This window comes from Syzygium oleosum, unplaced genomic scaffold (genome assembly GCF_021117445.2).
Source record: "Syzygium oleosum isolate NSW1041296 unplaced genomic scaffold, Sole_v2.1 Sole_v2.16, whole genome shotgun sequence".
Classification (NCBI taxonomy): domain Eukaryota; kingdom Viridiplantae; phylum Streptophyta; class Magnoliopsida; order Myrtales; family Myrtaceae; genus Syzygium; species Syzygium oleosum.
Genome location: NW_026607500.1, coordinates 7009356 through 7031968, shown reverse-complemented (window position 1 = coordinate 7031968; position 22613 = coordinate 7009356). Strand labels below are relative to the sequence as shown.

The 22613-nt window shown below is 44.1% G+C and overlaps 1 protein-coding gene and 2 long non-coding RNA genes across 3 annotated transcripts; 2 read left to right on the top strand and 1 right to left on the bottom strand.

Annotated features, from left to right (window-relative positions):
- The first annotated feature begins 7594 nt into the window (after positions 1–7594).
- LOC130140150 (uncharacterized) lies at positions 7595–8425 on the top strand. The gene is made up of 2 exons (XR_008818135.1): positions 7595–7878; positions 7988–8425. It is a non-coding gene; the product is annotated as an uncharacterized LOC130140150 (long non-coding RNA).
- Positions 8426–13273: 4848 nt separating this feature from the next.
- On the top strand, positions 13274–14695 carry LOC130140151 (uncharacterized). The gene is made up of 2 exons (XR_008818136.1): positions 13274–13353; positions 13975–14695. It is a non-coding gene; the product is annotated as an uncharacterized LOC130140151 (long non-coding RNA).
- A 164-nt stretch (positions 14696–14859) lies between these two features.
- LOC115666784 (serine carboxypeptidase-like 34) lies at positions 14860–16907 on the bottom strand. The gene is made up of 6 exons (XM_030588442.2): positions 16547–16907; positions 16011–16066; positions 15775–15789; positions 15286–15363; positions 15054–15184; positions 14860–14965 (listed from the first exon to the last, which is right to left on the bottom strand). The coding sequence occupies exons 1-6, from the start codon at positions 16905–16907 to the stop codon at positions 14860–14862; spliced, it is 747 nt and encodes a 248-aa protein (XP_030444302.2).
- Between the last annotated feature and the right edge of the window lie 5706 nt (positions 16908–22613).

The window sequence follows — 22613 nt, the reverse complement described above, 5'->3', positions numbered from 1 at the left end:
TGATTGCACTTTTGAAAATTTTAAAACTCAATACAAGCTTTAGGACTTGATTACACTTTTTAAAAGTTTTAGAACTCAATTATACTTTCGTGCGCTCATCTCCATGTCCCTCCCTAACGACGTCGTACTCGGGGCCATAGCCGTGTCCTGACACTTGCACTGCGCGATAAACGTGTTTGTCATGCTCGCCCGAGCCCCTACGTTTGGAGCATTACGATCATCGCGTGTTTTCCTGAGGAGAATTTCTGGGACCACGGAATCTACGCACTCAACACGCCTCGTGTGAAAGGATGTCCTTATTGTGGTGTGGTCCGTGTGGAGCACTTAATCAATCATAGTTAAATTATAATTCATTAACTTAAACTTTTGAGTGAATATAGATTCAACTGAATATGTTAATAGGCTCGGATTTGAACTCCCTCTTAGTATTAAAATCGATTGTCGAATTGATGGAGTACGGACTATATCAGGTTTCTACCTTACCAAAAAAAGACTATATCAAGTTTCTACTGCGCGCTCCCAACACATCTAATAAGAATAAGCCAAATATGATGAAAATATTTAGTGCGATGGTAACATGATTAGTCGGATGCGACTCAACCCGGTCCTTACATGGAAACGAAATCTCGATCGCACAAGATAAACATGATCTTTGTAGTTACATGTTGAGGGGGGTGCGGCAAAAATCGTGACTTTAAAGCCTATAGCAGCCAGGTTGCCAAATTTAACCAAGACCCAACAAATCCATGCCCAATTATTTTCTCCCGGAATCAAGTTTGCTTGGGCGGCGAACTTGCCTGGACGTGGTCGACTAGGGCCACGAAATTTGTGAGATCTTGACGTTTATCATTGTGACATTTCGAAATTTCGCTCATTTGGGATTTATGAAATGAATTATTTTATTAATGTACTTGTAGCTAATTCTCGCCCGGAACTGATCATTCCTGGGATACTAACCTATAGGGAAAGGCTAGTGAGGGATTTAAATTCGTACGACTAGAGGAATTCGACCGTGAACTGAATTTCGACCATAAAATCGTCGAGGTGACATTTTGAGCCAGTGTAGGCCGTTCTTAGGAAAGGATGGGCTGATTCGTCATTATCATGTACGTGGATCACGGGTGATTCCGTTTGATTCCGAAATGAATTGACAAACGATCCCGAACTTATTCCGAACGATCGTACTCATCGGAACTAGTGATCGATCCTCGCGATTTTATTGGCAACCGAAGTCGTTACAGTCTGAATAAATTGCGCGTGACTCGATTTAGTATCAGTCGCGGGTCGTATAGGCGATTTTCCCAAAAGCCACCCGTTAATCTGAGAAACACTCGAGTTACGTTATATATATAATTTGAATATTGATTAGAGACCAAACCGAGCATCAGAAAATTTGGAAAGTCACGTTGGAACGTATAACTCTGGATTTCTTCGGATTTTTCAGAAAAATTCGATTTCGGCAAGAAACGGAGAAAGTGACCATTTTACCTTTGGGAATTATTAAAGGGGTTAGTTTTATGGGCAAAGGGCATTTTACCCTCAAATTTGGAAAGGACAATTTTGCCCTTGGACTTTTAAGAAATTACAACATTACCCTTGGATATTTTTGGGTGAAATTTGATCTGAGCCGTCGATTTCAAGATTAGATCGAATCTGGACCGTTGGATCAAAATGTGAGAGAGGGGTATTTTGGTCATTTGGCAAAATTGGTCAAAACTTGAAAGATAAGTTAGACCATTCTCTCTCCTCTCTCTCTCCCCCATTCGGTCACCCCCCCCCCCCCCCCCCCACCGTGAGCCTCCCCCTCCATCTCTCTCCCTCCCGCCGCCACTACCGCACCGCCCATCGCCGCGCCGCCGCCGATCCGCCGCCCCACCCTCACACCACCTCACCGCCGTTCTCTCTCTCTCCCTCTCCCTCTCGAGTTCTTTCCCCTTGCTTGTGAGCCAAGCCGACCCCACCATGAGCCGATCACCGCCCGTCGGGAGCCGTACACCGTCGCCGCCGCAAGATTGCCGTCGATCGCCACCGTTTTTCACTCTAGCTGCGTGAGTCTAGGGTCGGGTAAGTCGCGCCCTAAACCCGACTTAGGATATTGGGTATCGACGGGTAATTTTGGTTGAAATCGGGTTTATTTGAGTACGGGATTGTACGGATTAGGAGTAAAATCAATTGGCGGGCCTAGGATTGAATTTAGTAAATTTTTAATGGAAACTTTGAGGACAACAGTTGGCTGTGAGTGACTGTTCAGTGGACTGTGATGGGTCGATCGGGACGCAAATTGGATTTTTAGAATCGGCAATTAACGATGAGAAAATGTCGTGAAGGACCGGAATTGATTTGACGCCATTTGGTTGGAGAAAAATGGCAAATTGTATGTTTAATATGTGTTGGAACTACGACTGGGTTGAGGTGATGAAATTGAGTGCATGGTTGTGTAATTACATGATTGAAAATTGCCTTTTGGGTGCACGCTTGAGCCAAACTGATTTATTTATTAAAATTGGCCATGTCAAATGCTTAGTGAGCATATTTTGCGTGTGAATTGAGGCGTGCGCAGGCCACGTGTGATTGGCCAATTAAGTGTGGTAAATGCTTGTTGAGCATGTGCATGAGTAAGAAAGAAATGTGGTTAGACATGTGTTCGTGGAAAGTGTGCCGTCCTGAGGCGTGTACTTCAACGTGGACGATGCCCGGTATTACCGGAAGACTGCCAGCCTGAGGCGTGTACTTCAACGCGGGATGTGCAGTAGGTGGTAGGTGTTGAGCCTGAGGCATGTACTTTAACGGCGGGCAAGAAACATGGCCTGAGGCGTGTACGTTAACGCGGGCCCTGAAGTGTTGTGATAAGTGGTCGCAGTGAACCTGAGGCGTGTACTGTAACGCGGGTCACTGGCAAGGAATGTGGAAAAGAGATAATGAGAATGTAATGAGTGCATGACATGAGATTTGCCCATGCTTGTGATCGTATGTGAAATGCCTGCTATGTGATGATTTAGTGTATATGCGATAGTGCTTTGTGATTGTCTGGAGGTACGTGATAGCCTAGGTGGGGTTTAGAGGTGTACTTACTGAGATGTAGTCTCATGGTTGTTTCAATCAATATTTTTTTCAGAACCCCGACCCGAGCCATGAATCCTCCGCCACCGCCACCTGAGCGTTTTGGGGTACCAGTGCACTCCGAGTATGAGGTTGTAGAATTTCCTATGGGTGATGGCATGACCTGGATTAAGCATACTACGATTGTTTTTGTAGAGGTAGGACTACCTTTATGGGAGACCCATGTCTATACTGCCTGGTTCTTCCGGGATGTAGCAGGGGATGAGTTCGGACCCGTTAGGGGTTTCGACGTTCCGTTTGACTTAGTTGGGGATTGGGACCCGTCTACCATACCCCCGATAGATGTAGAGTTGACCAATGCAGAGATTAGTTTAGCTCAGTCTGGTTTGCATCCAGCGCCCGCAACTCAATAACCTTCCGGGGCTGAGCACGAACCCGAGCCCGAGGTATCGCAAGCAGAAGACGACCCGATGGACATAGATTTGATCCAATTCCCGAGGAGGAACCAGAGGAGATAGAGCCCGAGAACGAGCCTGATGAGTCTGAAGAGTCCGAGGAGAATCCGGAGTATAAACTTCCATATGAGCAGTTTATGGATCCCAATTTCGTGCCTGAGGATAACTTCTTTGAAGGACCGGCTGAGGAAGATCAATTTGAAGTTCCATCCAAGTCGGGTGACATTAATCACCCGATTGAAATTGAGGCAGAGCCGGAGTCATCCGAGGAGCAAGCTGTTCAGGGGAATTCGGATTCGGATGGCGAGGAGTCGGACTCAGAGTGGACGCCGAATAAGGCGCGTAGGGGCTAGTATAGGTGTTGAGAATGGATTTTTGGAAGGGTACCATTTTTGGGGTTAGAATACCAGGTCATCGAACTCTTTTTGCTATAAGTGGCGGGTAGTACAGTGTGCCTATGTAAATGATGGCCGTAAATTGTGAATATTATGGTTTAAGTTTGAATGAGAAAAGAATATGTGTATTCTCCCTACTCTCCCCAGTTTTGATTGTCAGGGTTTTGTGATTTCCGCTGTTGAATTAAATCTCTGATAATTATAAGTGAGGTCGGCGATACCCTGGGATGTCGCACTATTTCGACCTAAGAGGGATGTTGCGTGCCAGATGGGGTTCGGGGCGTGACAATCATATTCTATTTTCGTTTCTTTATTTTGTTTTCCTAGACTAATTTAGTAGCTTGATGAACGGGTGATGGTGACGATGATTGATAGGGATAAGACTGGTTTTGTCTCAAAGTACAGCGCGATTAGGACTATCACGGGGGGAGATTTAAAATTAAGGTATGATCACAGATGGAGAGATTGACCATGTCATTTGCACTTAACTTTTTTTTCAATATTAATGAATACGGGGTTGCTTTCAAGGACTTTGGGACTTTTTGCCTCGAAATTCCAAAGACGTACGAGAAATGGAATTTGAGTGGGGATGCAGCTTCTTTGGATTGACAGTGCGTGGTCGAAACCCAATAATATGATAGGCCCAATATAATGTTTCGGATGTGAGCCCCTGTGGGTATTCTAAGTGACGAGGAAGATGGAAAAGTACCAAAAAAATTATAAACCTATTGTATTAGTATCAATTCATATATATATATATATATATATATATATATATCTTTTAATCGAATTAATTTAATCCTAAACCTTTTCACATTTGTACCAATTTAATCCATCCAGCCAATTTAGGCCGAAAATTCCTGACGTGGACGCCGGCCGTACTACGTGACATAATCGGCACTGACGTGGACAATTTTTAATATTTTTTTCCTTTTTCTTTTTTTTCCCGCTTTCTCCTTCCTTGGGCTCGTAGGGAAAAAAGGGAAAAAAAGAAAAAAGGAAAAAGGAAAAAAATATGAAAAATTCAAAAAAAGTACTAAAAATTATCTACGTCAGCTCCGGTCGTGCCACGTAAGATGGCTAGCATCAAAGTCAGCGATTTCCGGCTTAATTGGCCGGATGGACTGAATTGATACTAATGTGAAAAGGTTTATGACTAAATTAGTCAAACTGAAAGATTTAGGACGGAATTAGTGCTAATACAATAGGTTTATGACTTTTTTGGTACTTTTTCCCGATGAAGACTATTCTAGGTAGGTAAGTTCGGGGCTTATGAAATATCTTGCTAACATCGTGGGTCGAGTAAGATGCGAATCTGAATTTGGATGGACCGTAAGAAAAACATTGGATTGTTTAGGCACCATAGCGTGTGAAACCAAACGTGTGATGTGTGTATTATGTTTTACAGCACATCGATCGTATTACCGACCCGAGCGTCCCAAAATATTTTTTATACATTGGGTTCGCGAAATGTTAATCTCGAAAATAGAAGAAGCATGACATAGTTAGAGGGAACCATACTAACCACCTTCCCTTTGCAAAATCAAAATTAATCTCCAGAGTGTTTGGTGCAAGGATGATGGAGAGGGATTAGCAACAAATTACAAAGGTTTCGATGGTGTTATAGGAAGTGGTCGTGGCAACGAGTTACCGGTACCCTGCGTTTTGCTCCCCGTTTTGGACATGTCCATCATGTTTTGGACGCAGCTGGTATCAATTCTAGTAATAGGTTCGATATTCATGCCAACTGCTTCTTCATGTATGCTAACCCACTTCTATTACGTGTCTGTCCACGATCTCCATCACTTCTTTTAAGAATGAGGTTTGGCCAGAAAAAAAACTGTTCTCGCAAATTTTTTTGACTTTAACCTGTTTGGCATTAACCCAACCCCTTTTGCCACATGTATGCCGGCCACGTGTATGCCAACTGCCTATGCCACATGTTTGGTTATGAGAGATGATCGGTTTTAAGGTGGATCGATTCTCACCCTCAAACCGGGAACCGTACTGTCAGCAGGGACGATTCCTAGCTTCTAACATCGTGAACTGGCCCACATGATCCTGGAACAGGTGGTGATTTCTTTCTTTCTTTCATTCTTTCTTTTTCTATTCCATACAAGGAAGCTAAAATGTTTGAGATGTATGTATATATACAAAATGGGTGATTGATCGTATGCCCATGCCCAATCTCAATGTTTTGGCCCATTAAGATCGAAGGAAATTAGCCCTTGTTAATTCGAGGAAAGAAAAAACCTAAAGCCCACTCAGATCACAAAATAAAACAAACCCAAGAAGGAATCAAAATGGACACCCCCAAGAAAAAGGCCTAACGTTTCCCATTTCCCTTCGCTCCTTTTAGCTCGCGTGTCCATAGCGAATGGCTCGCCCGATTCCTTCTCTAGAGCTGGCATTTGCATGACGGGATCAGCTCTTGATCATGCACACGCGGAACCGACGGAGAAATTCTCTCCCTAGGGAGCGATTCCCTGGGGATTTCCACGTCTCCGGACGCTGTTCACCGCTGCTGTCATTCATTTTTAACGCCGTGCATTGGAGCTCAGCTCTGCTTTGTTTCTCGGCCGGGAACTTGTGAAGTGGCTTGGCTCGCCGGCGCCGATCCTCATCGCTGGTGCACTGAGGTTGGGAGTCATAGAATTTTTCGCCAGTCAGAATCGATAATCCATCTCAAGAAGGCGCAGCGCTGAAGGAAGGAAATTATTTTTGTTCCGGTTCACGGCTGCGAGAGAGCACAAGAGAGGAACGCTTGGGCACGAAATTTTTTCTCGTCGAACCAAGTGCGAGAGGCTTCGAGAACACACTGACCGACACTGAAATCCGCCATTTATGGTCGCTAGCATTCGCCGTGGACGATCGCCTTCCGCCGCTCGCCACCGGGGTTACAAATTTAGAGAAAGACATTCGTACGTACACATCCCTAAAGAGAGAGCCAACAGTCTTCTGGATCGAATATTCCCTTCGTTAAAAGCGTTCTTTATCGTTTCAGAACGCTCTTTGAGGCATAGAGCATTGCCGTCTTCAGTTTAGAAGACGGCAGTTGCAATGCTCTGTTTTGGCTCTGTTTCGCAGCCAAAAAGCCTAGAAGTAATTGGACTATGCTCGATCCCACTTCTGCAGCGTCAACCACGGGCGACGACGTCTTGGAAATTATGGTTCTCAGTTCAATCGGTGTTCCTGGTCATCTCATCTACCAGGTACGAGTATTCTTAATCTAATATAGCTAATCGAGTATGAGAAATGGGTTTGAGACTCATGCGAAATTCATCTCTAGTTAAAGTTTATCTATGTTTCAAATGTGTATTGACGTTGTCGTGATGACCTGGTAGCGATTCTTGGCCTGATATGTGGATAGAAGTTCATTAATTGAAGTGCATGCCACCTATTAGAGGAAATGTCTGATCAAAATCAGAATGCAGGTTCTCTGAAGGAAACAAGTTCAATAGCCATTTCTTCTAGTGTTTTACTTCTCGCATATGATTGGTGCATTTTCAAGTATGTATATGTCATTTTTCATGATTGAACCGAGAGCCATATCTTGTTAACCCGACTCATTAAAACCATATTGATTCTAGTCATGCATGAATCAATTCATGTTATTTTTTGATTTAATGATTGATGTGGAAACCGTATTTCGTAGTTCTCAAATTACCATGAACAAGACTGACCAATCGAGTTGTTGCTCATGTGGTTGATTCTTTTTTATATTCGATATGTTGACTACATATTTAATGAAAAGCAGCTTGCTAAAAAAACAAGTCTTGGAATTTGGAATGGAACAACTGAGTAGCTCATTAAAGGTCATCAAGCACATCGATAATGTCATTTGGCTGTCAAATATGAGGGAAAGGGAGGAAAATCTTGAGCATCTGGACACGCCAGACCAACCACTCATAGTAAATGAAAGTAACACCAATGATGAGATTCAAGAAGCTCCCGAAGAATTGATGGATGTCAGTTTGCTTTTCTCATCCTCTTGTATAGCTAGATTTTTAAATTTAACACGAGTTTCTCTTGCGGCTATACGCCCACTGATTGAGTGCCAATTGACTTACTTTGCAGGTATTAGAAGACACATGTAGTGATCCTGAGGTCGACCTTGGGTGACGTTTCATGCTCAGCATGGAGCAATCTCCTTGGTCCTGCTCGTCATCAAGGTCCTCTTCACGCTGGAATCCCCTCGTGGCTCATCATGTAGGGCCATCTGGGTGACGCAAAGCGCTTCCTTACCAGGACCTCCAACTCTAAGGAGGAGGCTGCGCTAACATAAAGCAGGCTGCCGACATCCCTAAGAAGTGCAATGAGGACGTTGTTAAGATCACCAAGCAGAGCACTGGAGAGGGCATTTGGAAGGATCTCATCCTCAACCTGACCCTATCCTTCCACAACGTGCTCATCGGAGAGCATTTGTTGAGGATTAATCGACTTAATGATATTATATTCGATTTATAGTATATATCAGTATATAGTTTTTGTAAGGTAATTTTTTATTTTTCTTTATTGTTCGTCTATCTCATATTTAGAATTTCACGATGATTGTCATTAGTATAATTTCAAGAAAATATAATATTTTCATACAAGCCGAACACGCAAAACCAGGATAGGAACCTTAGTCAATACGAATATCCCAAAAATTATAAAAGTTAAATTTCATGCAAAACATTGCTTACATGATACATTCAATAGGAATTTGTAGGCACTTTTCATAATCCATTAATTACCAAAAGGTCCATTTTGAAATAGACAATGTACCATAACAGTTCTTGCATTTCAGTTGGTAAGGTAAGCTTAGCATTTTCAAGAACATATGAATCCTTTAAAGTAAAGGGATGATATGCATGACGAACGTTCAACCCCATGCTGGCATTTGCTTCCTGCCATCGTCATATCCTCATTGGCCTCTCTCTCTGCCTCTCAAAAAAAATTGGGGGACACGATCTCATGCTATCAAAAAATAAGGAGGGATGTTCAATGAACGACAAATAAGGAGGGATGCCCAATAATCGACGAATAAGGAGTCTCACCCTTATTTGATTCACTAGAGATTACCTGATTCAAATTAAATGACCAAATTTGCTTGCTCTAGAGTTTCTTCTATTTGTGAAAAAAAGAGCTAGAGGAGGGTTTCTCTTATCCAACAAGGCAACCCTGTATGAGGCAGCTACCTCTGCCGGTGCTGCGAAGATGGAGAACCTGCCTTTGTGGGAGCAACTCCGGTGAAAGGAATGGTACAAAAACTCCAGAGGTCTCTCTTCTTGCTTCTTTCTCCTTAGTTGGCCAAGCTCCAATCCCTTTTTTTTTTCTTTTTTCCTTTATGGTTTTTTCTGTGCTCGACTTTTCGTCGCTAATTTCTCATAAAGATTCATACATTATTGCTGTTTTTCTCAAGAACTGTGATTTTGTTTTCGTTGTTGTTAGAATTAGTGTGATCGGGGTTACAGATGACACATCTTGGATATCTAAAGAACCCAAATAAGGGTTGAAGTTTACCTTGATTTTGAGTGGTTTTTGCCCGAAAATTCGACCTTGTCAGTGCGACTTTTTGATTTTGGCTCATTGGTGGGCCACCTTCGACCTTCTCAACACTTGATTCCATCGATGAAATGTTGAGTGGCGGAGGGTAGGTAAAGTTATTTTGTATTGTTAACTAGTGAGCTATTGCACATGCGACCCTGAAGTGAAATCAAAAGTCGGATATTATGATGATAAGTTTAAAGCTGGGCTGAAATTGCTCGTGATATTATGATGATAAGTTTAAAGCTGGGCGGAAATTGCAATTTGGGCAAAATACAGGTTGCTTAGTTTAGCCATGTTCCCTATATTAGTTAAAATTAATTCATTTATATGTCACTTTTAAGTAGTTAAGAATTTGAATTTCGGAATTAGTAGTTGAATTTTGGCAGTTTGGAGTGCTAGGATGCACGTGTGAATTGTGTTAGAGAAATCCCATATCAGTTGGTGTAAAGCAATTAATATTTCATAATCAGTCTATAACTCATTGACTTAAGCTTTCGAGTGAATGTATGTATAATTGGATATGTTAATAAGCTCAGACTTGAGCTCTCTCTTGGTAATCTCTCTAGGCGAAAGGTACTCAACTTCTGATAAGCGCTTCCAACAAATGGTATTAAAGCCGATGGTAGATTGATGGGCCCCCAATCTATTTAAGTTGAGATATCTTCATGCAGAAGGATATCTAGATTAAGGGGAAGTAAACCCAACACAGAGTTCACATGTAAGGGGGAGATTGTTAGAATTAGAGAAATCCCACATCAGAGAATTGGTGTGGTGTAGAGTAATTAATATATCCTAGTTGGTTAATAAATCATTGGCTTAAATTTTTGAGTGAATATAGGTTTAACTAGATATGTTAACAGGATCGAACTTGAGCTCTCTCTTGGCGATCTCCTCAGGCAAAAGGTATCAAGCGAAAGTTTTTTGAACAGCCGGCAGTGGTCCCACAAAATTTCACTTGGTATTAGAGCAGGAGGTCCTAAGTACAAATCTTTCCAAGCTCCTATTTACCTCACCAATTACGTATTTCCACGCTTAATACTAGATAAAAAAAGCTAGACTAAACGTGAGGGGGAGTGAGAGAATCATTAAATATTAAACTGCACATTCATCTAATAACTTTAGCATTTAGAAATGTTAATGTGTTATCACAAAATCTCACATGGTATCAAAATAGTAGGTCTTGAGTTCGAATATTTCCAAGCCTCTATTTGCCTCCCTAATTAAATATTTCCATACTTAATACTAGACAAATGTCGTGACCTCTCCCTAGGGCCCCTCGGAAGTGGTTTAGAGATATTGCTCGGAAGACGGTCCGAATGGTTCACCTAAAGATGGCAATCCAAGGGGTCCATCAATTAAGAGCGTGGGCCCTCCCAAGTATATACCTTGTGTGACATTAGATTTCGTTTTTTAATTCTTTAACACCCTAAGTATTTTCTAGGAGTCGTCACTAGCCATTTGGGGTCAGCTAGAAACCAATTGAGATGCGGTAGTGTCGTCTCAATTCCTACGCAACCAAAATTTCTAGGTCGAGGGACTTGATTATGCTAATATTTCTATTAATACCCTTTCGGTTCCTCTAACTTGAAGTGTCTTATCTAAGTGCTCATACAATCTTGATTTTGTCAATTATGATCCTAAAGGTATTAATCCACTAAGTGAGCATGCTGATATTCTTGTAGGGTTCAGTATGATTCTAAACTAATCCTAATAGCTCTTGAAAAGAAATTAACAATCAATTTTTTAAAAGATGGTGTGATAAGTAAACACCAAAGTAATTGAAAGCATATCTAAGTGCAAGAAAGGAAAACACAATACAAATTGGGCAAAAAATATACATGGCCTTATTTTTGAGCCTCGAGACATGATCTCTCGAAAGCTTGCTATTTGAAACTAGGGCGAACCTAAGTCTAACTAATTGATTAAGGAGGAGCAAAGGCTAGAGTAGCCTAATCATTTATTTAAAAGATGAGGCTAAGTCTAATTGGTTTTATTAGGCATAACCTATGCTAATTACTTAAACTAGCCTAATTAAGACTACACTAGTCTAAACTATTACAAAAGATTAAAGACCAGCATGGACATTGATTTGTCGCCACCATTTACTCACCGGAGAAGGTGCATGGCAAGATCTCCTCCTCCACCTGACCCCGTACGTTAGCCACACGCTCATCTGCACCATTGGGATCCACTTCTTCCAACAAGCCCTCAAGCGGTCCCGGGCTGTTCATCTATGTTTTTGCATTAATCTCATGTCATCTCACGTGTTTGCATTATGTTAAGCTCAATTCTTAGCGTCGTAACTCGTTTGTTATCTTCCGAGGTGCATTAGTTTATCTAGGTTGTAGTTTACTTCTACCGTGCATATCAATGAAGACGAAAAGAAAAATCAAAGTTGCATTTACGTAGAAATTGCATCATAGGAATAGGTCCAATTCAAGCTTAGACTCCATTTATTTTGTGATATTTCAACGTTTATAACACCTAGGAAATTGAGTTAACGCACTATCTTTTCATAGCCAACCGAAAACTTATATTTAAATTCAGGAAAACGATTTCCTTTTTAAAAGTCAGAAAACATTGACTTTTCATAATTTTTCGTTTTCCTTCTTGTAGGGTTGTTAGAATCGAACTGAGATACGAACCAAACCGAACCAAACCAAAAATTTCGTGCATTTCGATTCGGTTTCGATTCGAATAATCAAAATTAAACATTTTTTTTCAATTCGGTTTATTTTAGTTCGGTTCAATCCGATTGAACCGAGCTGAAATAAACACTTCGGTTTTAGCCCTAAAACTAAAAGCCCTATCTCGCCCTCGCGCTGCATCTGCCATCTCCTGCGTCGACTCAAAGCAAGAAGCCATCTCCTGCGTCGACTTAGGGCCCGTTTGGTTCGGCTTTTCAAATGCAACTTGGGGGAATGCAAATACCTTTAGGTAAAAGCCACTTGGGGAAATATAAGTGGTGTTTGGTAAAAAAAAAATTGTGAAGCTACTTTGGCCTAAGTAGTGTTTGGTAAAAAAATTTTTGCAAAGGGCTTTGGCAATTTTTATTCTTAATATTCCGGTTTTGCCCCTATTACTATTCATCTTCTTCACCGTGAGGGTGGCCGGCGACGGTGGCCGGCGAGGGCGGATCTGGCCGGCGAAGGCCCGGCGAGGTCGCCTGACCCAAGCGACGGCCGCCCTGGGTCGGGCGACGGCCCAGCGCTGTCGCTGGGTCGCGCGACCTCGCGACGGTCCGCCCGAGGTCGCGCGACCCAGCGACGGCCGCCCTGGGTCGCGCGACCTCAGCGACGGCCGCCCGAGGTCGCGCGACCCAGGCGACGGCCGCCTGGGTCGCGCGACTCCAGGCGACGGTCGCCCTCGAGGTCGCGCGACTCCAGGCGACCGCCGACCCAAGCGACGGCGCGCCGGACGGTCGCCCGACCTCAGCGACCGCCGACCCGGCGACGGCGCTTGGGCGGTCGCCCGAGACCCCAGGCGGCCGTCGCCTGGGTCAGGCGACCTCCGGCCCGGCCGGCCAAATCCGCCCTCGCCGGCCGTTCGCCGGCCACCCTCGCCGGCCACCCTCACGGTGAAGAAGATGAACAGTAACAGGGCAGAAAATTGAAATTTGAGTGAGGGCAATTTGGGAAGGAAAAATAGGCTTCAGCATTCCACAAATGCTGAAAGCCCAAAGCTAGTCCGGACCAACTTTGGGCTTTCAGCATTCCAATGGCATTCCAAACGCTGGTTTTCAGGTTTTCGGACTCGGAAAGCCGAACTAAACGGTTCAGCATTTTGGGAAGGGGCTTTCGAGGCCGAAAGCCCCTTCCCAAAGCTGAACCAAACGGGGCCTTAAAGCTTTTAGCTGTGTTCAAGATTCGGCTCTGTCATTGCTTTTGCTCCAGAGATTGAGCGATAAGTTCGTCGCTTCGTTCGTTGCTGCTTCTTGTTCTTTGTATTGTCTCTTGTTGTTCCCGAGTGTTTGATGAGGTTTTTGGGGCAAGGGGCTTGCGGATTGATTGAGTTCTTATTGGCATGATTTTGTTTCCTGAGATCAATTCTTGGAATTATGGAACCATTAGGTTGTAGTTGCTGTTCTTAACTTATTGTTACGTGCAAAGCTTCGAGTGAAGTTTCCGGTTGTGCACGTAAGGTGTTCGATGAAATGATGATGAGAAACCCATTTGACGTTAGGTGCATTTGCACTGAGTTGGAGTTGCATTTGCTATGTCTTCCAATACATCAGTTTTTGATAAGTTAGCGTGGGCATATTTGGAAGTAACTCGTTTTGGCAAATCTGATCCAAAACAGAAAACAAAGCCATGAATAAAAAGCAAAAAAATAAAAATAAAAGCAGAATAAGAAACCGAAAACTTATCCGGACCAAACCAAACCAATTTGATTTTTCAGTTCCTTGCCAATTCGGTTCGAGCGAGTTTCGGTTCGGTTCAAGGGGGCACCCTTAATGGTTCGGTCCGGTTTTTCAAGAAAACCGAACCGAACCGAACCGTTTATACCCCTACCTTCTTGGAATAGGCCAGGAGCAAGCAGCATGCACATCTCAGTTTCTTTTCTTGTGGTAGAGGAAGAAAATGGAAAGAAAGGAGCAAAAGTCGAGAGATAAAAGTAGAGGAATGAAACACAATAACCTTCCTCATTGCAGTTGAGAATTTGGAATCAAGAACCAGCAGGAAATATCAAGCACTCCCAACTACAGAAACATGAATTCCTTAGCCGGTTGTGTACTGGAAGCACTTCACTAGTTCCAGGCTGTCCTAGAAATTCACAAATGATTGACATCAACCGCTTCATCAAATCGAACATGGATATTTTCATGATCCATCACTCGAGCGATACCGCGCCAAACTTCTCATTGTTGACTTGGTGCCCGTGGCATGGGTGTATTCGATAGGAAGCTCTTGAACAAAGCATGTGCATGAGAGGGAAGATACATTGGGACTTCGTGTCCTGATCCCAAAACAGCAACGAATGTAAGCCCTTCGTATACCTCGATCCAACCTCCGAGCTGATCAGAAACCAAAGAGTCCTCTTTTAGTTTGCTGTGAATTACTGCGTGAAAGCTTTTCTTCAACTTGATTTGAATTGCACTTACCAGATTGTTATGGTTCCAGGGGTGCCATTTATTCTGTAGTTTGAGCTTAAGTGCCTCAATGTTGCGCCGAGTCGTTGACAAAGTAATGGCTATATCTGTAGTCCCGCTGCTCAAAAGTAAAGAAATAATCTGTGAAAAACAAATATTCGGTACTACTGATGTCTAAAAGAAAAAAAAGACTTCTTGATGATGAATTAGAATATGACATTCATTTTCATCGTTTAATGTTAATGCACTAATTCGACCAATTCAATACAATTTTGATTAAATGCATTGGAATGATTTTCTCTTTCCTTGATTCTAAATCTAATACGACTTACCTATATATCCAAATGCGCAAATGGGCCTCTACGAGTTCTTTTAGAACCGGCAACATCGATGATTCTGTGTCACTTTCTATGTAGCTGTTTTGAACCAGGTCACTGCATAAGCCAAACCACATGATTCATTGTTCTCCTGAAAATTTTCATGCCCTTGATTTGAGTGAAGTTCTTGTATCATGAACAATACCTGTCTAGAGTGTAGTTCACTGGAATATAGGAGGGGTCAATGTGGAAAGCTTCCTGCACCTCTCGCCTTCTCAAGTAATTAATAGTGTCATTATCCGAGTAATATCCAAACCCATCTCTGTACATCAAATCCTACTTGCAGAGAAAAACGAATGATAAGTATCAAAGTGCTGTCAGGCTTTCTTATCCGTTCATTTTCTAGCCTCTAAGAATAAATTCAGGAGCTCTCTCACCTGTATGGGGCTCGCAGATGGTCTCATATATAGGTTAAAATTGTTGACGTCTCCAATTTCATTCATAAATGCTTCATCCTAGGCTTTATTGCAGCCATCAGAATGTCTATCAACAACGCAAAAGTTCTGTATGTTTCGGTATGTAGTGTCTGACAGCAACCCGTGATTCCAAAAGCAATCAGCCATTCCCGGTTCTCCGGTTTCGTCGTCAAGAAGAGGGTTTCCTAGCTAAAAGATTTTACCCAAGAATAGCACTAGTTTAGTCCAGTTCAATGGTGAAAATGGATATGCTTTGACATGCTGATTCCACACTAATCATCTCACCAATATTCCCTTGAGATTGATGATTGGTCGCACGATCCCGTTGTTGTGATTTAGTATCAGTCGAGCGAGTTGAGGCACATAATGTCCTGGTGTTAGTGTTCATTATCGAACTCCTGAGTGACCTGAAATTACATTATAAATCAAATGGCCACAAAACACACGTACCTGCATAGCTCTCTCCTGCAACATAGAAGTCCCGGTATTTGTATTTTGGAAAGATTTCGAGCCATTTATTTAAAAATGTTCGACTGTCCATGGCTGAGATAGAAAGAATTAGAAATAACTTTGAGACTTCTTACAAGAAAGTATTGAGCAGAAGACACAAAATTTAAGCCAGGGTAACCAGATAGAGCAAGTCATAAGTCCCGACCGGTGCTATTATCTCCGATCGACTCAGCAACGTTGAGGATAGAAAATCCAGCTCCAGCAGGGGAATCAAGGAAGAGCAAATTGGCCTCTAGGAAAAAAGAAAACAACAAGATGTTATTATTCGATCTTCGTCTTAAATATGGGTTTCTTAGTGATGACGCATTGTTTACAAGTTTGAAACAAGTAACATTCATAATGATAAACATTGGTTCAAATACAAAAACAAAAATGGATCATTTAGTCCGCCGTCAAGAAAAAGTAGTTACTTTGGTCCAAAGTTATATCAGACAACGAGTTGACAGGATAAAGCTAACCGACTGATATACCGAAAATGTTCAGCCTCCATACTATAATCTGCACACTAATTTAGACCATATTCAACGCTAGTGTAAATTCTCAATTGAGTTTCGCCTGAGATAGAGGCGGGCCTAAAAATTTTCTTGAGTTTGGCTTTCCCTCATCAATAAAAACAAACAGCAACTCACATAAGGTAATAGCCATTCTAGACATTCAATGAACGAGTCTTTAGGAAGTTTTAATACACGAAGCGTTGCTGAAACAAAATTACCAGTGTTCCATGCAAATTGTCTCTTAGAAAGCTTCCCGTCGGGCAAGATCTGAAAGGGTCCGATCTCTTGAAAAGCCCCGTACCCGATTGTCGAGGCACCGGGTCCTCCATTGAGCCATAGGAGAAGAGGTTTAGACTCTGCATCTGATGACGCTTCAACCAACCAATAGAACAGCTTCTTCTTTTCGTTTATGGTCACATATCCTGAATACTGAGCAAAACTCGCGTCCGTAGGTTGTCCAGGTAATGTCGTGATCTTGGCATTTGCTGCTTCATCTTTTGAAGGTCTTGCAGCGATGGACGACACCAGTAAGTTCAACAAGAGAAGGCAAACGGTATTCGATGACGCTTCTTTTGCCATCTTTCAATTGTGTCTTGGTGGGGTTTCTTCTGAATGTTCTTGGAATCCTTCTCCTCTTATGCATCTGTGCATGTTTTGGTATTAACCAACCGACTGAAGAGATAAAGTTGTTTGCACGGTTTTGGGCAAATAACAGTAATTTGTTGCCTCTTGTTGGCAACAATACGTCATTCTTCTAGAGGTTTTGAGGGTTATAAGTTAAGATGTTTGTTTTACTAATGTCGAGCTTTTCTGAGCTGTAAGCACAAGGGATGGCTGAATTAGGGTTGTGCGAGTTAAGGGCAATAAGGCTCGAGACTGCGATGCAGAGTCTGTTACCAGTGAAAAGAAAAAAGAAAAGGAAAAGGAAAAGAATAAATAAATAAATTTGGAAAAATATTAAAAATTTTAAAAAATTATTCACGTCTGCACTGGTCGTGCCACGTAGGATGGCCAGCGTCCACGTCGGCAATTTCCGACCAAAATTGGTCTGATGGACTACATTGTCATATTGTCAAAATGTTTAGGACTAGATTTGCCATATTGAAAGGTTAAGAACTGAATTAGCACAAGCGTAATAGGTTAAAAACTTTTTGAAATTTTCTTAATTATTTCGACGTCACTAACTTCTAATAGGAAATAGGTCGCTGGTCAAAAAAATCGGAGCGATCCACTCAGCTATGACAAATCTATTAGCACCATGCCTGATTGAGTATCATAAAGCAATTGCCAAGAGATTTGGTGAGATTACTATTACTGATTTGCAGAGAAGAAAAAAAACTTGAGGATGAAAATTTCTCTTCAAATTCATATTCCTTAACCTTATTTTGTGCATTAAAATAAGTAAAACATTATCTCCTGCGTCCTAACTTTTATTTTTGTCTTCTATCAAAAAAAACTTTTATTTTTGTCAAGAAAAGGCATATGTCGTTATTTCATATTTTGATAAGCAATTGAGGAGAACATGTACTAGGACGGGATAATGAAAGAGAACCGGGGTAAGAAAAGTTGAGAATAATAATTAATTAATAACTATATGTGCCTCACTTCTTCTTTTTGGTGAAAAACATAGGTCTTTGACTGTCAACTTCGAAGTTTCCTCGTTATACTACTGAAATATCTTAAAATATTTTTTTATTATATCATTAGGATGGACAGAAAAATGGAAATAATGGTAGCGGGATTTAGTCAGGCAATGAGAATATTAATAGTACGAAAACGATATGCTAGAAGACCGATTTGGTCCTTCTTTCCCAATGAACGGTCCTCAATGAAGATCGAGTTTGAAATTGGCAAATTTGAAACCAGCTGGTCATTCCATAATTGATTAGACGATGACAGTGCAAAAAGGTACACGAACAAGACTTGAGGATGACTCAAAACTAAAATCAGACGGCACAAACTCAAATCAAACTCTAAAGTGTGACGGTCTGACAAAGAGAAAAGAAACATAAACTTGGACTAAATAAGCTGAATCTGACGATTTGGTTGAGTGGGTGTGCTTTTCTTCTTTCGTCCATGTATAATTATGAGCTTCTAGGATCTCACTTTTCACGTTTTAAGACTTGTCGTCCACGGTTTGGATGTGTCCCCACATTCTGGGCATGTCTCCCATGTTTTGGACGTGGCTGGTATTGATTTCTAGTAATAGGTTTGGTACTCCTGTCAGTCACTTCTCCGCGTATGCCGATCTACTTTTGTCATGTGTCTGGTATCACGCCCTCGCCCCAGCGACCTTCGCCGACGTGCTGGCGACCGGCAAAGGGAGCAGAGGAAAATTCGAAAAAAAAAAAGAATTTAAAAGATATTGCAAAAAGACGTCGTTTCGTCTACTTCAGCTGCCGGCCGACCATTGATCGTACCGCGTAGGATGGCTCTGGCCGGTGCTAATTGGACTGCAACATCAACGATTCCCGGCCAAATTAGTCGGATGGACTACATTAAAAGATAGTCAAAATTTTTATGATTAAATTGATCAAATTAAAAAGTTCAGAACAAAATTAGCGGCCGTACAATAGATTTATGCCTTTTTTTTAAATAATTTTTCCACTAAATTAATATTCCTCTCTGTCGGACGCAGTTTCTTCGGATCCACATGCGTTGTGAAAACCCAACTATATGATACCCTATTAATGTCATGGACCAAGTTAGACGCCTCCAAACTGTGACATTCCGAATTTCGACCCATTTTTGGGATTTATAGAACGTGTAATTCGTAAGTGTGCTTATAGTAAAATCTCGCCCGGGAACTGATCACTCTCGGTTATTTTTTTTAAAACTAGAGATTTCGCTAGAATCGCACTCGATCGAATTTGGCCGTTATTTAGAGCTCAAACTTTGGTTTCGAATTTCTCGGAGTTCTAGGACGAATTTAATTAGACGGTGTCGATATTATTGTGGCCAGTGTCGATATTTCCAGGAATAGTGAAAAAGTGAAATTTTGACCGAGTGCGAATTTGGACTAGTAGACCTTCCTCATAGTGTGTTTTAATTAATATCGTTTGGCCTTTTTCTTAAGTTATAAATTAGAGTTTTCGTGGGCCGTTAGATCGTTTTCAGATTTGAATCGTGGCCGTCAGATCGCACTTGATTGCGATATTTGACACACTCTCTCTCTCTCTCTCTCTCTCTCTCTCTCTCTCTCTCTCTCTCTCTCTCTCTCTCTCCCCTCCCTCGCTGCCGCGCATGTTTCCCCCCATGCACACGTCCCTCTGTGCACATTTTCCCCCTTCTGTAGGACTCTCTCTCTCATTTTTCTTCTTTCTTTTCTTCTTCCTCTCTCTTCTTCTTCTTCTTTTTCTTCGCTGGTCTTCCTTTCCGCCCCGACCGCTTCTGTTCCTGCTCCTGCTCGACCGCCCGAGCTCGTTGCCGCCCGACCGCCGTGCGGCGCCGCCGTCGCCAGCCAGCCCGACCGCTGCGCCGCGCCGTCCGCCCCGCCGCTCACCCCAAGCCCGACTGCCCTCTCCTCCCTCTCTCCCTCTCCTTCGCGCGAGGAGCAGCTCGCCACTGCGTCCACCACGGCCAAGCTCCGCCGAGCAGCCGGCCAGCTTATCCGACCTCGCCCTGCCGCCCATGACGCCACCGTGTCGCCTCCGGCCGCCACGCGACCTCCCCTTTTCCCCTTGTTTTTCTTCCCCGGCGCCTTCCCCTGTTTCGGGCCCCAGCTTCGCCGCCGCTGCGTACCGCCGTTCCTGCCGCCTCCGCCACCCGGCCTCTCCCCTCAGCCCTCCGCCGCCAAGCTGCCCCCTTGGCCACCACCACCTCCCTTTCCCCTACTTTTTCCTTCCTCCCTGACGCCTCCCCTGTTTTGAGCTCTCCCCGGCTCCGCCTCGTTCAGCTGCCTTTCCGGCCACCGCCGCTGCTCCGTCCGCCACCACCTCGCTCTCAGCAACCCTGCCCAGTCACCTGCAGCTGCCGTGCCCGCCTGGACAGCCCAACATCGCCCCAGCTCAGCCTTGGCCGGACTGTCCCGGTCGTGGCCGAGCCTCCGTCACCGCCGCCCTCGCCCTCGCCCTGGCCTGGCCTCTACCCAGGCCGTGGCCGAGCTGCTCAGCCACTTGCCCGTGGCCTAGCCGCTTGCCCGGCCGTGGCCGAGCCCGTTGCCCAAGCATCCCGGGCCTTGGCCGAGCTCGCCTAGCCCGCTGCCCAGCCGTGCCCGAGTCGTCCCAGCCGCTGCACGTCTCCGTCGTGCCCGTGCTCGTGCCCGCGTGCTTGCCCACACGCCCGGTCGTGGCCGAGAGCCCCGGGCCGTGGCCGAGGGTGTGCCGAGCCGTGGCCGGCCACCGTGCCCGTTGCGCCCTCGCTCGTGCCGAGTCACCGCCGCTCCGACCGGGCCATTTCAGGCCATAGTGGATTTTTCCCTGGCCAAATTTAAGTAAGCGACTCCCTAAACCCTACCTAGTACATTAGGTATTATTAGACTTGTCTAGGGGTTAATTAGTACCGGTTTAAGGATTGAACTTGGGGTAGAATTGCTAGTTGGATGTGGCTTGTAGTGGATTATATTGTTATATACATCGAGTGGCTGATTGAGATGGATTAGCTGGTCATCGTGGCGTTTGTGAGTGGAATTGATATTTGATTGTGACCGACTTGAATGTCGGGTTGGTGAGATAATGTGGTGAGTATGACTTGAATTTGAATTGTACGACTTGTGAGAATGGCGAATTGTGTGGTGGCGTGTGTGCTTGGAAGGAAAGTTGGACCTGAAGCGTGTTTACGCGGGTCATTGGACAAAGCCCGGATTGATCGGAGGACTGCTAGCCTGAGGCGTGTTTACGCGGGCTGTGAAAGGAAGGTTAGACTTGAGGGGTGTTTACGCGGGTCATTGGTAGATGTTGAGCCTGAGGCGTATTTACGCGGGCTGTAAGAATAGACCTGAGGCGTATTTACGCGGGTCGTGTGAATGGACTTAAGGCGTGTTTACGTGGGTCGTGTGATTGGGCTTGAGGCGTGTTTATGCGAGCTGTGAGAATGGACCTAAGGCGTGTTTACGCGGGTCGTGTGAATAGACCTGATGCGTGTTTACGCGGGTCGTGTGAATAGACCTGATGCGTGTTTACGCGGATCGTGTGATTGGGCTTGAGGCGTGTTTACGCGGGTCGTGTGAATAGACCTGATGCGTGTTTACGCGGGTCGTGTGATTGGGCTTGAGGCGTGTTTACGGGGGTCGTGTGATTGGGCTTGAGGCATGTTTACGCGGGCTGTGAGAATGGACCTGAGGCATGTTTACGCGGGTCGTGTGATTGGGCTTGAGGCATGTTTACGCGTGCTGTGAGAATGGACCTGAGGCATGTTTACACGGGTCGTGTGATTAGGCCTGAGGCGTGTTTACACGGGCTGTGAGAATGGACCTGAGGCTTGTTTGCGCGGGTCGTGTGATTGGGCATGGGGCGTGTTTACGCGGGCTGTGAGAATGGACCTGAGGCTTGTTTGCGCGGGTCGTGTGATTGGGCATGGGGCGTGTTTACGCGGGCTGTGAGAATGGACCTGAGGCGTGTTTGCGCGGGTCGTGTGATTGGGCATGGGGCGTGTTTACGCGGGCTGTGAGAATGGACCTGAGGCGTGTTTGCGCGGGTCGTGTGATTGGGCATGGGGCGTGTTTACACGGGCTGTGAGAATGGACCTGAGGCATGTTTACACGGGTCGTGTGATTAGGCCTGAGGCGTGTTTACACGGGCTGTGAGAATGGACCTGAGGCGTGTTTGCGCGGGTCGTGTGATTGGGCATGGGGCGTGTTTACGCGGGCTGTGAGAATGGACCTGAGGCGCGTTGACGCGGGTCGTGGATAGTTGGTTGGACACGTGTGCGTAATGTAAGTGGTTGGATTGGCTGGATGAATATGTGGATGTTTAGTTGAATTGGTTGAATGTACGTGTGGATATTTGGTTGGATTGGTTGAGTGCAAGTGTGGATGGCGCTCGAGTGATTGTGTTATATTCTTGGGATATTATTGAATTACCATGATTTGACTAATGTGCAGAGTTGGCGTGTGATTTGAGGCAAGGTAAGTACATTATGTGAAATTTGCTATGTGGATAGTTAGATTGCATGTTTAGACTCGTCTGGATACGCATTGGCCTACGTGGGGTTTAGGGTGTCTGCTTATTAAGAAGTGTTCTCATGGTTGTTTAACCAAACATTTCAGATCTGCGACCGTGATTGATTGGAGACGCTGCAAGGATAATCTTGGGGATCGAGGACGGGTCAAGTACCCTGTATTTTGAG

What these genes read in the sequence shown, in the direction of transcription:
- LOC115666784 (XM_030588442.2), bottom strand. Translation starts at nt 16,907, where the DNA reads ATGGCAAAAGAAGCGTCATCGAATACCGTTTGCCTTCTCTTGTTGAAC. An exon ending in CATCTGCGAGCCCCATACAG is followed by an intron (nt 15,185 to 15,285) that starts GTGAGAGAGCTC and finishes CTCTGCAAGTAG; the next exon opens with GATTTGATGTACAGAGATGG. An exon ending in GTGAACTACACTCTAGACAG is followed by an intron (nt 14,966 to 15,053) that starts GTATTGTTCATG and finishes TGGCTTATGCAG; the next exon opens with TGACCTGGTTCAAAACAGCT.